Source organism: Frieseomelitta varia, unplaced genomic scaffold, assembly GCF_011392965.1.
Source record: "Frieseomelitta varia isolate USP_RPSP 00005682 unplaced genomic scaffold, Fvar_1.2 scaffold_464, whole genome shotgun sequence".
Classification (NCBI taxonomy): domain Eukaryota; kingdom Metazoa; phylum Arthropoda; class Insecta; order Hymenoptera; family Apidae; genus Frieseomelitta; species Frieseomelitta varia.
Window position 1 is genome coordinate 188137 of NW_025110217.1, and position 17175 is coordinate 205311.

Below are 17175 nucleotides of genomic sequence, written 5' to 3' on the forward strand. Positions count from 1 at the left end.
ATGCCCGAAAATATGGAGCTTCACTTCCGACGAGAATAGCAAGCGGCAAGCATAGAAGTCGGGAGAATGACAGCCATTACAATCTCGCCGGCTGCACAAGGAATTATTCAAGTTGTAAGTGAAAGTAACTTGTGTAAAATCGAAGGGTACGTGTTTTTCTTTTTCTGAACTATAAAACATAAATTATAATCTCGATAGGATGCAAAACTTTACGTTGCTACTATTGATTTCCTTGCAGCTTCCTCAATGACACCGCGTACAGGGAAGCCATTGAAAACTCGTCGAACTATAACAGCCGACTCTGCAGGGAACGACGCTTACGTATGCCTTTCCTTGATTCGCAAACAGGTATTAGTTATCATAATTTTTCTATGGAATTTTTACCCAATTAATATGATGTACAACGTAACGATAGTTCGTTCATATTCTTAACCTGGGATTACCCACCTGGGGATCTAGCGCAGGTACATCCTGGCGACTAGACCCCCACGTGGGTAATCCCGGGTTAAGGCTTTTGCTTGCCCGAACGACCGTTAAATATGATTGATCAAAATGTTTTTGTTGAAATTTTTTTTTTAAATTTCTATGTAACTGAAAGAAGATATTTGAAATAGTCATACTCCGAAATTGTTCATTTAAAAATGATAGGTACTAATGTAAATATACGTAATTAGTATAGTTACCAAAAAATGACAATTATTGCTGTTATTTAATTATACAAAATTGTAGGCGTGGCACAGAATCATTCCGCATTGTTTATGTCTCCGAGAGAAAGGCTACCGGGTTTATTACACGGACAGATATATACATATCCTAGTAAAAGATGGAGAAAAAAGCGGCGACAATATTTGATGCATTATTTGCATCCAAAAAGAGGACCAAGAGGTGACACTGAAGATGGTAATGAAGGTATAGAGACTGTAACGCATGTAAATGATGATAGCAAAGATTCAGTGGCCCTTAAAGGTAATAATAATATTAAATCGTTAATGGAATAAAGCGGAAAAATTAATTTCACCTGTTACAATGAGATGTATTAATTTAACGCAGATGAACATAGTAAAGATGCATGGTACTATGATGAGCAAGACATGTTAGATATGGACACATATGAGGAACCTGATGCTGAGAGCGATTATGATTATGAGGAGAGTTATAGCAGTAAAAGGAAACGAAGAAAACCACGTGGAGGTGGTCACCACCCTGCACGAAATCATCCGTCTTCTTCAGACAGTCCTGGGGGCAAACGTACTAAGGTAAATTTAATACACGTCGCTGATATGCAGTAATTCATTAATTCAACTTTTTCGGTACGAGTATGAGCTGTAATCAACAGATATCGAATACATAAATTTGTTCAATTGTTTATGCTCCGTATTCTTCGATATATCGCTGTCATAATATTTATATTTATTTATATAGTCATTTTCATCTGTATATTTGTTTGTAAATTATAATATTGTCAATAACTCACGAATTAGAAGATTCTTGTTATATAAAAGTATCTCGTTCTACATTGCTTTCGTCCGGTAATGATAACATTGTACAGCGTTGTACCGAAAAAGTTGCAAAATAAGAAAAAAAAACAAATTAATTTGCCTTTCTTGATTCAATTTCTTTGCATGCGACAGATATTAAATTTGTCATGCATATATTTTATTAAATATAGGGTGGGGGACGCGGGCGCAAAAAAACCAACTATGATGCTGTTGACACCGATAAGCCATTCGTTTGTGACCGTAAGTTTAATCACAGATACAACTACAAATGACCACTTCCTGTTACTAGTTTCATTACAAATATTATTATTATTATTATTATTAGTTTTATCAGTTGTTAATTCCGAAATAAGAGAAAAAAATGCAGTGCGATTTGTTAATTTTATTAAATAACTATATTTTTACAATGCCTACGTACTATTTTACAAGATATGCAGAGATTACTATATTAATATAATATATGATGATTGGAAGCTCGAAATAAATTATTAAAGATTTTAGTCTTGGTTGCCGCATAATTTGACATTTGGGAATGGTGATTAAGATTTGTAACGTGGGAAGGTGCCCTTTTAGTTGTACAAGTAATTTCATGGTTGACTTTTAATGCTCTTTCATTCAGAGGAATTGATCAGTATTGTATTGACTGCTGTTTTCCTTCAAGTTTATGAATTGCAGTATTAATTACTTAGCATACTCCAGTCCTTACTGTATAATTTCTGTTTGTATCAAAAACCTTGTACTCCATTTCTCTTTTCCTGTTTATCGAAGTATGAAGAGACATGGTATGATTCATGGATGAAAGGCAAAGATTGATCATAGAAAAAAATTCAAGTTTTTATTTACAAAAGAATCTATTAATCTAGGTTGTATGAAAGTTCAATGAAATAGTATAATAATAGTATGTCATTCTATACAAAGGCAATTACTCCCTGAAATTGTACAATCGTTTATCATTTAATTCGCGTTTCGTGAATTCATGTTCATTCGCAAATTTAATCACGGTTACAGATCTGACAACTACTGTTTACTATACATATATCTGTTGTGCAATAGCTAATACAGCATTCTTTTTTTTTTTCTTTTTTTTTCATTTGCCGTAACACGTAAAATTATTGTTTACAATAGTAGCATTGAGACGTACGATATCGAAAGTACTTGGAGCATAAATTTAACGTAACGTCGCGCTTGTCCGAACCTTGAAGGAGTATAATAGTCATTACTAATTTGATCGAACTTTTTCCAGACATGAAGTCTATAAATTAACTCGAATGTGCCTGCAATCTGTTTACTTCTTGAAACCACTCCTGTTAGATTAGCAGAAAATAAATCTAAAGACATTTGGTCTCGACTAGTAAGCCTCGATCACGCAATGATAGAAGAGAACCTTACGATATTCGAAAAATTTCATAACTCAGTCACCAGTCGAGCTTACGAAATTGGCCAAATATCTTCGGACGTTCTATACTTCCTGCCAATAACAGAGCAAGAATGTACTGGCTCACACTGTAGCGAGCTCATTCTGTAGGAGTATACAAGCATCAAGCCTTGCATCGTATTAGTTTTGCTTCTTGGGCTGGAACTCCTTCACTGCTTGTCCACATATAGATTCGTAGGTGGATAGGGATATGTACTGGTGCGGAAGGTGTGCAAATGCTGTCCCTAACCTGTAAGCTTCTATCCTAGATTTACTTTAACCGCCTCGTTCTTCGACGTTTCATCGGGAATTTCTCCTTCTTTTCCACGCCATCGTAAAGTGATTTCATTCTGTTCTTTCATACTGTCTTCTATATTTTAATCTTTACGAAGCCCACTGTTATTGTAAAAGGTTGAAGAGTATGTTTCCGACGCGGCGGTTAAACAAATACATCCTCCCATATCGTCCAACCAACTCGTCGACCAAGATTTCTCTTATCATGGACGTTGCATTGGATGGTTTGTGGGAAAACAGTATTTGCACTTTTGCAGTATGCAGCGCACGGTATAAAACCAGACCTGGTCTGGTCTACCATTACGGTCATTCCCACTCTACTTCCTCCGGTGATCCTGCTAAGGAACTAAGTCCCAGTCCTGCCGAAGTTGAACCTAGGAGCGTTGCAGACACCGCTGCTTCGAACCAGCCAGGTTGGAGCCAAAATCAGCTCAATTTTCTCACTTTCCTTTAAAAAAAAAAAAAAAAAACAGAAAAAATCCCACCCCCCCCCCCCCCCCCCCCCAAAAAAAAAAAAAAACAAACAAACAAAGGCCAACTCGTTCCCCGTTTCCTGATGTCTTTTTTACCTGGTGCCTTATAATCTTTGATCTCTGGATCCCGATTCTTGCAACTACTACTTGTTCATAGAAACCTGAACATTTTCCTAACTTGATGGAATTAATTATAATCTCTTCTTCTTCTTCTTGTTCTTCTTCTTCTTCTTACATTCTTCTACTTCTTTTTTTTACTTTCTTCTTAATTTACATGTATTGCAAATGCATGTATTGCAAATAACCGTAGCCGTAATGGATTTTTGTGTTTCCACGTTTTTCCATGGCATTTTTTATGCGTATGGAACCTCTTCAAGCACAATAATCTTTTCTCATTTTTATTACCTGTTTTTTCTTTTCTTTTTCTTTTTTTCTTGCCGATAATCTACATATCGTGTACGTATCATACGGAGAAAAGCATCTCTAAGTCAGTATGATAACGACGATTTTCCTTTCCTTTTAATATGAGTATTGTTCACATGTATATATTAAAAATTACGTACGTTTGCTTTTTACTGTACTGAAAGTTTTTCAAATCTCTTTCTGTTTTGTCGATATTTTTACCATAATAATATTTGTATTTAAGATGCGTCGATTCGAAACGAAATTACAAAGAGAAATACGAACGATCGTCGCGAATGTTTTTTCTTTTTTTTTTTTTTTTGCAATAGCATGCCTTTGCAATTCGCATCTTTTTCCTTCCAAAAAAAAAAAAAAGAATGTTCTCGTATTTGTTGGAAAAGCGAAAAAGCGGGACGGAAAAAAAAAGAGGCGACTCCATTTTGATGGAATTAATAGCGCTCCTTGACGCAATCATTTTTGAATGTTGGTATGTGTGTGCGTCTTATTATTTTTTACCCGATGAAGAAACTTTCTTCCGTGTTCTTCTGCAGCATGTACCGTTGTGTTTAACTAATTTCTGACCTCTGGTAGTTACTGTGTTACATTTCTTTCTAGCAGCGCGCTTGGGTTGTTTTCTGCTGTGATTCATTCATTTTCCCTTTCTTCGGTTTTTTCCGTTTCTTCGCTTTTTTGTCTTTGCCTACCGCTTCACTTTGGATTATCTAGAGCCAGAGATTTTTTCTTCTCGATAAAACCGCCTACAGAGCCTTGGACTAATGAGAAAACGACGCATGACGGAAATATAATCGCATATGCACGTCTGTGCCTTGTATCTTTCTGTTTCTCTATTTGACTTGCCAAAGTAGTCTTGTTTGTTACGTTTCTGTGGTGTTGTTCTCATCATTGAAACACCTTGGAATTGCCCCGACTTTGTAATTGGTGATGGAATGCATATCGAATTGATATAATACGTGCACCTTGTTACGATTATTATATTTGTGTGTATGTATATACATATACTATATGTATCTCTATATACATACATATACTATATGTATCTCTATATAAGTATTTCATTTGTTTCCTTATTGTTGTGCCAGTTTTCGTTAAAACATTTGTGATGCATCGAATAATCGATTCCTGTTTTATTATCCGGGGTAAAAGTTTCGCAGTTTGCCTTAAGCGACTGAAATCAGTTAAGATCAATCTCTGAAGATTGTTAAGAATTACCGTACTCTTGGTTAAATTAATTTCTCTAGAAAAATGTAACGTTTGATTCTTTCAAAGCCAATTGGAATTGTACAGCTGACTTTCAAACAGCTTTAACATACATATAATGTCTGTGGTGTATTTGTCGGAAGACAGTAACCATCAACTCTGTAAATGATCCTCAACTTTTTGAATCCTCGCTAAAGAAGATAGAAATGGTCTGTAACAAACGAAATTTCGAAAACCAAAGGCAGTCGCTTGCCAAGCCAAACCGCGAATAACGTCTTAATACCGTCGTTAATTTTTAATACATTAATACCGGAAATAACTGGTAACCGAATCGATTATCGGTGCACGCCATCACTCTGAAATTGACTCTAAATCATTGTCTCTAAGCCAGTGTGCATGGTCATTAGCTTGTGACGCAAAGCGCAACTGGGTATGTGGTCGGTTTGTGATTAGGTGGTACACGTCGGGGTCGTCAGAATGCAACTTCGTCAAGCACTTCGAGTCCCTCTCCCGCAGCGCCTTCCGCGTCCGCTGCGGGAGCTTCGACGCAGCCACAGCCGCAGTCTCAGCCAACGCAACCTCAGCCGCAACAGACGCAGCAGCAGCAGCAGCAGCAGCAGCAACAGCAACAGCAACAGCAGCAGCAACAGCAGCAACAACAACAACAACAACAACCGTCTCAGCAGCAGCAACCGTCTCAGCAGCAACAGCCGTCTCAGCAGCAGCAGCAATTGCCCGCGGTGCCAGCAACGGTAGCACCAGCTTCGCCAACGATACCCGCTGCAAAGGAGGAGCATCTGCCAGCAGTGCCGTCACCAGGCACGGCTGTGCCATCGCCTTCCTCTGTGAGGACCGAGGGTCCGCCAACGCCAGGGACGAACGAAAAAAAAGCTGGCAAGTCCGCGCAACCATCACCGTACTGCGACTTCTGTCTGGGTGATGCTAGGGAAAATAAAAAGACCGGCGGTTCCGAGGAGTTGGTCTCTTGCAGTGATTGCGGTCGCTCAGGTAAGCCAGAGGAAAAGATCAAGCGCAAGTATACGCGGAGAATGAATCACAATTAAGCCGTTCACGAGTTGGTTGTTCTCTGCTGGCCGGTAACCATGATCGTCGAGCATCCGCAACCCGGGCTCTTCTCGTTTTCCTCGGTAAAATGGCCATGCGTTGCCGGCTGTGTATATGGGGACGAGTGTGAACATAGTGTGAACAGGAAATGAGATTTATATAAGGTTATATTTATAAGGTAGCTTCTCTCTCGTTCGGAGGTTAATTTCAGGTTGAAGCTGATTGTTCGGATGTATATTTATTGTCTTGCTGTATTGTTTTCCTTGGGTCACGTGAAACCCAGTAGCGTCTCTTTTTGTGATCTGAAAATTTCGAGGAAGATGCGAGAGTCTTTTTGTTTTTTTTTTTTTTTTCTTTTCTTTTTTTAAGGGTATTGAATATCTTTTTATTCGTTGAAACGAAATTGATACGAGGTTAAAGAGATATTTTGTAAATATACTTCATGCAGCGCTCGGTCAGTTCTTTCAATGGATTTAGATGGACTTCTATTCGTCTCTTCCTGAGGAGAAGATATATGGAGAGATATATTATTGTTTCTGAGAAAACTATTCCTTGATCGGCTCCACCGATGTTCTCCAATAACTTATTCGGGCCATTGTCTTCCGGAAATACGAAATCAATTCCTTCTCTTATTCCCTCGCATACACACAAGGTGTTTAGCGTTCTTTGTACTCTTTTTTCTAACCTGATCTTATATCTAATCGCAGTGTACACAAATTTACCAAATATTGCCTTCCCGAAGTCTTCTTGTCGTCTGCTCTTCTCGCAATGAATCAATAGGTAAACAGCAAAGAGTAGAGTTCTCCATGTCCATTTTAGTAGGAAATAATACACGATGAAGTTTGAAATTGAAGGATATTGTCGTCTCCATAAAACACGGCCAGTAACAAGCGTTTTTCTCTCCTGTGTCTCCTTACGATCCGCGACTTGTGTTCACACGGTAGAGCCGAGGAATTATATAGCATTTCCATCATTGTTTGATTGTTCGATTATTATCCATATTGATCGTGATCGATTAATTAATTAATTGACTTAATTGTTCGTCGTTGAGCCGTTCGTTTGTTGAATTGGATCTTTTCGTGAGGATAGTTTTCTCTCTTTTTTTTTTTTCCTTTTTTGTTGGTTCTTAGACAAATCATTGTTATCGTCGATCGTCGATTCAGAAAATTATCGTACTGATTCGATCGCTATTTTTCATACCGTTAAAGATAATTCGATTTCTCTGCGAGAGGATCGCGATGAAAGAAAGAAAAAAAAAAGAGGATTTAAAAAAAAAATGTGGAGAAAAAAAGTAAGAGAATAATATACTATTTTTCGGATTGAGGTTAGGTTGACAAACTAGTTGCTGTGTGACATATGTTCGGAACCATCGTTAAAAGGTAGTTCATGTGTGCAATAATTAAGGGATATCGATTATCTGCATGGTTTACTAGATGGATAAAAAAATAAGGAGTTAGGAAGAGAGAGAGAGAGAAAGGAATAATGAATGGTTACGAGCTTTACGTACACTAGTCAAGGCACGAAAAGCAAAAACATCACTTTGTCAATGGTGCAACTTGTCGCATCTGAGTAATAGGAATTTTCCGCGAAATTCCTTTACTGCACGGATCAACTGTGATTTATTGTGTAATTCAATGATTAGTTTTTAAGGAAATAAAAAAAAAAAAATTTTTACGAAGGAAGGAAGGATAAAAAGAGAAATGACAAACGTACGAAGAGAATGAGAAAAGTTAACTATGTACAAAAATCAATTGAGATTGAGAATGCACGAATCTCGCTTTGGATATTTAAAAATGAAAAAAGGGGGAAGTGAACAAAAAAAAAAAAAAAAAAAAAAAAAAAAAAGAAAAAACTGAGAAAAATAGAAAGACAAAACGATAAAATTAATCGTACAATTTATGGGAAAACTTTTGATGGAGAGAGAGAGAGAGAAAGAGGAAAAAAAAATCGTAGATCGTGAAATAGACCCATTCGAAAGTTTTTTTAGAGAAACGAAGAAAACAAAAGAAAAATAAAAAAAAATTCCTGTTGCACAGTACTACTAGAGCACATATTGAAGAAGATGTGTTTGTGTCCTTTGTTTGACTATAGTGTAATTGTGGTTCTTTTTTTTTTTAACGTCGTTCCGTTCAATAATCAAAAGAAGAAAAAAATAAGACAAGGATCAATGGGGGTACGAAGCTTGCCGCGAAAAATTGTTCGTTCCATATGGTCGCGAAATTTTAAGAGAGCTTAAAAAAAAAAAAAAAAAAATGATACGATATACAACATATATATATATATAATTATATATACTTAAGTATATACTATATAGTATATATAGTATATACTTTATATTATTGATATTATCCAGCACAGTCGTGAATCGTTTAACGAGAGCAACAATATTTATATATAGTAAGAAGCAGAAAAAAAAAAAGGAGTAAAAGGATCGACCATGTTTTTTTGATACTTCTACACTTTTTCAAGTCTGTAAATATCCTTTTTATTTTGCGTTTTTTCGAGTGTTTCTATTTACAAAATATATTACCATAGTAAGTATATCATACCATAAGAGCGCAGCACATATGTATGTATAACGTTAGTAAGCAAAGTGCTATCGTTCAAAATACTCAATTTTAAAAGTCGCAAAAAACAAAATATTCATTTTTAAAATGCCATAATATGCGATTCACTAACATCGTTTTTTTTCCTTCATTATCCGACGTAGTACTACGTTCTTGAAAAGTAGAAACGAAATTTCAGCTTTCACATATGAATATAACAACTTTTCAGTCAATCAGTTGCGTCAATAAAAATTCACAAGTTGTTATCTGCTATTTTTTTTTTTTTTAACGCTTTCTAAAATAATTGATTTTGACGATCATAACGAAAAAAAATGGAGTTTGAGTTAGAAAGAGAACCAACTTTTAAAACTTTTTAACTTCATTTTCGCATGGACATTCCACATGTAAATCTGCTGCTCTTAAAAATCTTCCGTTTCGTTCTGGGCATTAATGGTTTCCGTCTCACGTTGCAAATATAATGCATAATATAGTAATTGCCTTTTTATCATTCGTAATCGTCATCAAATGACGAGCATATTTATTGCATACATAGAAGAAAAAAAAAATGAAGTGACACGTGCAAGCGGAAATTGCGTGTAGAAAAAAGGGAGCGAAAGAGTGTAAAAATTAATATGAAGTATTCTTTCTTTACTTTCCAAAACGGGTTTCTTCAGTCTTTAGGCAGAATTTTGACCATACAATGTATGTCGTGTTTTTACGATATAGCGAAGAAAAAGAAGAAAAAAGAAAGAGATAAAATATATCACGTAATCTTAGAAACTCGATAATAGCTTACAATTAGTTTTGTACAAGCTTTGATATTCGTAAGGAAATATTGTTCGAACGCTAAAATTAACGCGAAGAAGATAACGAAAAAGAGAAAAAGAAAAAAAAGAAAGAAGAAAGAGAAAAAGTCGTCGTTTTACTCTCGGTATAGCATGAATAATATCACGAGTTTCATAGTGGAGAGATCGTCGCCGTCGTCGTTGTCCGCATTTAATTAATCAACTTTCCTCCCACTACTCCCGAACAGTACTGCAATCCGCGCATTCGTTTTTTTTAATTATTATTATTATTAGTAGCTGGTTTTTAACGTTAACGTTATATCATTATCATAGATTTATGAATAACCGATGCAAGCGAGTTGTACGTACGCACGTGTACTCGACACTTTCCCTTGTTATTACCTTTACGTCCGACGTGTAAACAAGCGCAGCAGGTAGATGGCTAATTTCACGGTGCGTCTAATTAACCAACCGGAATTGTACAGCGCAGAGACACACGCAGAAGAATTCCCTAGGGTTACGTCGTGTTCAAGTGTTGCACGCCAGTTCTTTCGTGTCCTTCTGCTGAGAAAAAAAGAAAAAAAAAAACGTCGTCGACGCCAGTTTCTCGAGTCTTACCAAAAAATGAGAGAAAAGAAATGAAATAATTAATAAGTAAAGATAGGGATAAACTAGAGGAAGAAAAATATAATATATATATATAGAGAGAAAGAGAGAGAGAGAGAGAGAGAGAGAGAGGGAAAAAAACAGAGAAAGAAAATATGATGTGTTTAATGGCGCGAGATCCTGTAGGTTAACTCTATAATTTAGTAGCGCTCGTGCGACGAGAGAGATAAATTTGAAGGTGAATCACTATCGTATCTTGATGAACCCTGCTATTTATCGTATTAAAAGAGACTCACATATATAGTATAAGAGAGAGGGCAAAAGAGAGAGAGAGAGAGAGAGAGAGAGAGAGAAAGTGAGAGAGAGAAAGAAAAGAAGTGAAACGATGAAAGATTTAAAAAAAAAGAAAAAAAAAAGAGTAATTACGAGTATGAAAGCATGCAGAGATAGTTCCTCCTTGTTATATAAAAGAAAAAAAAATGATCGAAGACTTGTTATTAGGCAATTTTAATTAAGCAATACCCATGAGGCTTACAAATCTAGTATTTAAGTAATGCTAGTTATATATAAATATATATATTATATATATATTATATATATCAAATGTGATACGTTATATGAGTTACGTGTGTGCACGAGTGTATGGATATCGATAAAAATAAAACACGCACACACACATACACACACACACATACTTGCGCGTGCGGGAGACGAGGAAACATGAGTGGATGTGTGTGTGCGTATATGTGAGAAAGAGAGAGAGAGAGAGAGAGAGAGAAAAGAGAAACAAATGAGAAAATAGTGTGAAAGAAGTGAGAAAGAGTATGATGATGTGAAAAAAAGTGCGTATAAACTAATGAGAGGAGAGAGTGTGCTGGTCCGCGACGTTTATATTGTGCTGCGCAAGAAAGAACGTGAACTATTCCAAGGTACGCACCGCTATTACTTACCACCTTACTATTCCAAATAAAATAACAATATGTTCAAGAGGCAACATCAAAAAAACAAAAAAAAACAAAAAAAATACAATCGCAGATATCATGAAATAAAACATTCTGTGCGGAAACATAACAGAACGTATCATTATTCCGGACGTTTTTAGTGCTGAGGAAAGGTGAAAGTCATGATCCTTTGTCAATCATATCGCACGCGTTTCTTGAGCAATCGAAAGAAGAAATGAAACTGTCGAGTTCGATGATAAATTTAAAAAAAAAAAAAAATATGCTTCCGAATACGGGAAAAAAAGATACTCTATATAAATGAGATATAATAGCTTGGAGTTCACTGTTCTTCGGCACAAGATAAATGTCCTAGCACCTTTCTACTCGTCCAAACAGCTATCCTATTCCGTCCTACATGCGTGTTCCATGACCTAGCTACGTTCTTGTTATAGGGCATCCGACTTGTTTGCAATTCACAGCGAACATGATCGTTTCTGTTCGCAAGTACAGGTGGCAGTGTATCGAATGCAAATGCTGTTCCATTTGTGGCACCTCTGACAACGATGTGAGTATTCATTACTATTTTTCCGGGTTTTTCACCTTGCGCGGCCGGGACAAAGAATAATCCACGTGTATCTACTCCAACTATTTTGATTTCCCCCTCCCTCTTTTTTTTGTTATGAGGAGACTATTCTGTTCGAGTATCTTTTGTTTCTTCGCGTTGATGTTCACTTTGTTTGGGCCATGCTTTGTCAATTATTTATTTATTTATTTTTTTTGTTATCATATTTATTTTCATTAAATAACTAAATAATAATCTAAAGTAAAAAATTCGAGAAGTAATAATTTTTATTACAAAATAGTATTTTGTAAAAATTAAATATCATATCAAGACGAAACATGGTAAGAAACGTATAGTAAGTTGCAATTTTCATTTAAAAAAAAGTTTTTAATCGATTGATCCTAAATCAAAATAGTTTGAGGAAGATGTATGAAGATACGATCTGTTAACAATCCTAAATCTTCTCAAGTTTCGAATTATTGTAACACGTTGCTAATACTTTCTGTAGAAAAAAAAAAGAAAATGATTTATCGAAAATTAGCAATGGAACAGTCTACGTTTGAGAAAGTATAGAAGAATAATTTGTAAAGAGAAAACGATAGTAGACTGCGTAAAATAATAATCATGAATAACATCTACTTAGGAATCGTTACAAGCTAATTAATTGTTTCGCGAACCAAACTAGGATCAGCTGCTGTTCTGTGACGACTGTGATCGTGGATACCACATGTATTGTCTATCTCCACCTCTTGCGTCTCCTCCCGAAGGCTCCTGGTCTTGCCGTCTGTGCATAGCAGAGTTTCATCGCCGTGATTAAAAAAAAAAAATCCTTTGTCTCGTAGATAAGTGATGGATTTTACCTATTTGCTGTGGTGCAGTGGCCGTTCTCGAATTAGGAGAGTATTCTATAAGTTCACATTTCCTTGTAGTATTATGATAAACGCAAATGTACTATCGGATGGACTACTCCGTTATAAGGAGGTCTATTAACAATGTTGGCAGCATTAATAATTTCTTTTCCTTATTCGTCTTTTCGATTTAAGTTTTTACTGATTAAGATGAAATGTTGCGAAATATTCATGTACGAATTGTGAATATTTGCTATGTTAGATTATCTCAGGCACTGGTGATCTCAGAAAATTAATGGTATCGTAATGACGTATTTATAACGAGCTAGCGTTTATCAGTAAATAATAAGGTTAAAGGAATGTCTGATGTTTTTGTCATTAAAGTTTATGGAATTAATGAAATAACTTTAGTAGTCAAGGACTCGTTAGATTATCAACGCAGTCGTGTTTTGTATTAAAATGGTGAGATGTAGTCTTTATTGATTTTTAGAGAGAGAGAGAGAGAGAAAGGTTGTGTTTAACAATATTGTAGAAGTTAGTTCGAGAATTGCAAACACTGATAAATACTCTCCTAGTTCTTTGGGCCAGTTATTTTTAGCCATTGACATTCGAAGTTCGGTTGCTTTTAGTATTTCAAAAACTGCTTACATTTTAAACGATTTTTCGGAGATCTCAAATTTTCATAATCTCTTTAGCTCCTTGCTATTAACTTGGTCTAATCCAAGATAAATGAAGGAAGCAAAAGTAACGAAAAAAAGTTGATATTCTAGGAAGAATATGATATTAATAGCATCTGTTTTATAAATAGTGATAAATAGAACACTATCTGTTCATCTATACGTATCACAATACTAAAGCTTTTACACTTAATGACAGAGCCATTAGTAGCAATTAGCAATATAGCTACGACATACAAACTACGCAGTACAGCAGAAAATTATATTCTATATGCCCTTTATTATTAGCTCAGTATTTTTATATTTTATATATTGAATGTACTTAATTTAAGATACTGTGGTGATATTTGGTACTCACTGTGTAATTCTTATATAATTCTTTTTCTTTTTTTCTTTTTTTTTAAAGTAATTTTAAGGTCGCTTAACGACATGGAATTGTGTGTATTAGGTGTCATGAAAATAAGTCTTATAGAGATTTTTGAGTTTGATCCATTTAATTAATGGTAAATTTACATTTTATATTGCTTATTTTTAACACACTGTATGCAAATTTGAATAAACATCAGTATACAACTGAACCACTAACTTTAGACAGTCTTATTGTGTGCCATGAATATTTTTTGAGTGCAGGAACATGATACATAACAATAGAACTTCTTTGGGTGCTATATTTCAGGGATTAGTTCCCATTCTAGGATAACTTTATAAGATTGAAAGTCATGTCTTTGACCAAGGAAAATTATATTCTATAATTATAATAAATACAATATATACAAATATATATATATATATATATATATATATATATATATACATATATATATATATATTTGGGAAAATGTAATGTTAAGGTATTCATAAGTAACAAACAATACTCAAAACAAATATAAGTTTTTTTATAAAAACAGGATTTATATAAATCTATGATTATGTTTTCTCATTTCCCACAAGCAAGCAAATATTCTGATGAAGTATTAAACAGAGATACTCTGGTTCCCACGTTTTATTACATGAGTATTAATCAATTTCTACTAAAATGTCTGAAAGAGGTTTTCGCTGAAGGTCAGGTACTGTAGCATCTTTTGCTGGGTAACCAACTGGCAGTAGTACAAGAAGCTTCTCATTAAGAGGACGTCCAAGTAAGGTACGGATAGCAGGTCCACAATTTAAAGGAGTAGAAGTCAGAGTTACCAAACCTGCATACTAGTTTTAAAATTCATATATTATTCATTCATATTATTCATAGATATACAATATAAGAGATCATAGTATTATATTACCTGTATAGCAGTGATGAGGATACCACAAGCAATACATGTGCTCATTTCATTATAATAATGAATTTTCTTTTTTCCCTTTGGTAAAATTCCATAAATTTGTTTAAACACAAGTATTAAATAAGGAGCAGTAGTCAGGTATTCTTTGATCCAATTTGTCCTTAATGGAAGTAAGTCGGTTGTCCATTTTACTCCCATTCTTTTTTTATAATTTATTTCTTCTTCACTTTCAACGATACGACGTATTTGTTCTTTTACCTTTTGATTTGATACCACTACGAATGTCCATGGTTCTGTGTGTGCACCACTAGGCGTAGTGCCTAAAACCGACTCATTGTCAGATGTATAAAAGATTTTGTGAATGTAACTACATGATATTGTACCTGCAGCTTTTATTATCTCATGTATGACTTCTTTTGGTACAGGGTCAGGACTGAAAAATCGTATAGTTCTCCTAGCAGCTACTATTTTGTAAAACTTAGAAGCACGACAAAACATTTCTTCTTCAGAGGCTCTTTTATATACATAAGGGATATGTTTTAAATTTATTGGTAGTACAGGTTCTTCACTATTTTCTAGTGTTTCCTGATTAATGCCTAGAATTTTACAATTTTTTTATTTTCTAAAGATTATATGTTTAATGAGAAATTATTCAAATGATCTATTACATAAGAGGAAATGAATTTCATAAAAAAATTGCAATAATTTCATATTCTAATAATAACAATATTATAGTATTATTACCTTTTAGCTGCTCCACGGTATTATCTAAAGTGTTAAAATTATGTCTGTTGTTTTCTATAAAAATAGTGCCCTTTTTAAACACTTCGTAAAATAATTTAAAAAATATACAAAATATGATACTAATTAGCACATGGTACCAGTATTTCGTCCAAAATGGTAAAAGTTCAGTGAACATTTTTTGAACAAAAATTTAATATTTATTTCAAGAACAAAGAAATCGAGTATACTGCTCAACTGTTTCAATTACAGTTTGCTGAAGGCTAACAATGTGTAATGATATTGCGTTTAAGCGGGTGGTGGGATACGTTTGACCTACAATAACTAAGTTATCGCTTTTAAACCAACTATGTATCCCATGACTCATGATGAAAAAATAAATTTAGTTGTCAGTTTAATTTCTTGTCGATCATTTATAATACAACGAAGTATTTAAGTACTTGTACTTTAAGCCGTACATATACATATATTGTATTTAGTAAGTTTTCAATTTTTTCAAGTGACGAAGAATAATTATAATTTGTATAATTCTAACGACTAGTGATTATTTAAAAGAATCGTAAAAATTGTCTTTTGCACCCTTGTCGTTTAGAGAGAAAACATAGTATTATCTACTGAAGCATCTAAACAATAAGTACATCTTTAAGCAATACACAGAAACGATTTAATTATATAGCGTGAAAGAAACTCAGGCTACTTAAAAGATAAATCCATTGAGATGCTGGCTTAGACAATGACTTTTATTAACATCTTATTATTGTTAAAGACTTGTTATTACGAATAAAGTCACTGTTTACTTTTAATAATTTTCATTCATTTCCATTAGCATCATGATTATACAACTTCTGGTAAAAAGTTTTCGAGGAAACGCAAAATTATGGAATTAATTAAAAACACTTGTTTCAAGAGTTTAAAGTATCATATATTATCAAATATCATATCACTTATTATGGAAGAGTTATTGATGTTAATTTAAATTTGTGAAGGAATAATTTGTAATTACTTTTTCTTAATTTTTTTCATGTTTTTTTATATTAGTAACGAATCTCAAATTTATATTGAAGAAAACTAGCAGTCCAAAAACAATAGTTGAGGAGTCTTATTAGGTTTGAAATCTTCTAAAAATCAAATGACAAAAACTGTAAGTGACAAAAGTAGAGCAGTTTAGTCAAATTTTTCACGAGTTTATTATGCAAGAATCAAACACTCACGCAATAAAATTTTGTACTTGAAAAAATTTTGGTACTTGAATAAAATTCATATTATCAATTGAAAAAGTTAAAAATATTGATCGAAAACTTTCTGCCCGGAATTGTATATGGAGTTAAATGTTTCCATTCTCCTTTTTTCAATGTTAATCCTTGGACGATGTCTCTCACAAACAACGACGATCTTCAGGAGTGATGTATGCAGCATATTTTTCGAGGTAACTTCGTTATCATAAAGGGGGAAAAAAAGACAAAAAAAGTGTACTTATGATTCTATCATTAGAAAAATCTAAAATTTGACGCAGATCTGACTAAATATTACTATTGAAAAACAAAAGAAAAAGGAAAAGGAACAAAGTTTAAATATCTTTTTATCTTTTTTCCAGTCAAACAATAGAAAAGTTGGAAAATCAAACGAAAATTTGATCTATCATATATTTTCCGTGATTTTGGTCACAGTAAATATTTTCGCTTCGCATTACGTGCGGTCGGTAATCTGTGAACACTGCTGTATCAACGCATCAACCAGTGTTGTACGTTGCGCGTTTTGGATGCGCAGTACATCGAAACGTGCGTGTCTTCGTTGTCCGTTAACACGGACGCGAGAAATTTGTGGCAA

The 17175-nt window shown here is 34.3% G+C and overlaps 2 protein-coding genes across 5 annotated transcripts; one reads left to right on the plus strand and one right to left on the minus strand.

Annotated features, from left to right (window-relative positions):
• Nucleotides 1-4: 4 nt before the first annotated feature.
• LOC122532711 (zinc finger protein DPF3-like) lies at nucleotides 5-16151 on the plus strand. 3 transcript variants are annotated; one of them, XM_043661731.1, is made up of 9 exons: nucleotides 5-146; nucleotides 239-351; nucleotides 730-966; nucleotides 1051-1256; nucleotides 1670-1739; nucleotides 3465-3620; nucleotides 5754-6308; nucleotides 11696-11808; nucleotides 12491-16151. In XM_043661731.1, the coding sequence occupies exons 1-9, from the start codon at nucleotides 67-69 to the stop codon at nucleotides 12620-12622; spliced, it is 1662 nt and encodes a 553-aa protein (XP_043517666.1). In that variant the 5' UTR covers nucleotides 5-66; the 3' UTR covers nucleotides 12623-16151. The 3 variants fall into 3 exon arrangements, with proteins under 3 accessions (XP_043517666.1, XP_043517667.1, XP_043517668.1); XM_043661732.1 differs by having other exon boundaries at nucleotides 239-348; XM_043661733.1 differs by lacking the exon at nucleotides 3465-3620.
• On the minus strand, nucleotides 14206-15526 carry LOC122532713 (iodotyrosine deiodinase 1). Of its 2 annotated transcripts, XM_043661736.1 has the most exons (4): nucleotides 15352-15526; nucleotides 14991-15203; nucleotides 14611-14927; nucleotides 14206-14533 (listed from the first exon to the last, which is right to left on the minus strand). In XM_043661736.1, the coding sequence occupies exons 1-4, from the start codon at nucleotides 15524-15526 to the stop codon at nucleotides 14348-14350; spliced, it is 891 nt and encodes a 296-aa protein (XP_043517671.1). In that variant the 3' UTR covers nucleotides 14206-14347. The 2 variants fall into 2 exon arrangements, with proteins under 2 accessions (XP_043517671.1, XP_043517670.1); XM_043661735.1 differs by having other exon boundaries at nucleotides 14611-15203.
• Nucleotides 16152-17175: the final 1024 nt, after the last annotated feature.

Excerpts from the sequence above, each read along its gene's own strand:
- LOC122532711 (XM_043661731.1), top strand. The coding sequence starts at position 67 with ATGACAGCCATTACAATCTCGCCGGCTGCACAAGGAATTATTCAAGTT. Across the intron at positions 3,621-5,753 it reads CGCTGCTTCGAACCAGCCAG|GTGGTACACGTCGGGGTCGT; the intron begins GTTGGAGCCAAA and ends GTTTGTGATTAG. Across the intron at positions 11,809-12,490 it reads GTGGCACCTCTGACAACGAT|GATCAGCTGCTGTTCTGTGA; the intron begins GTGAGTATTCAT and ends GAACCAAACTAG.
- LOC122532713 (XM_043661735.1), bottom strand. The coding sequence starts at position 15,526 with ATGTTCACTGAACTTTTACCATTTTGGACGAAATACTGGTACCATGTG. Across the intron at positions 15,204-15,351 it reads TACCGTGGAGCAGCTAAAAG|GCATTAATCAGGAAACACTA; the intron begins GTAATAATACTA and ends GTAAAATTCTAG. Across the intron at positions 14,534-14,610 it reads TCCTCATCACTGCTATACAG|TATGCAGGTTTGGTAACTCT; the intron begins GTAATATAATAC and ends TTTTAAAACTAG.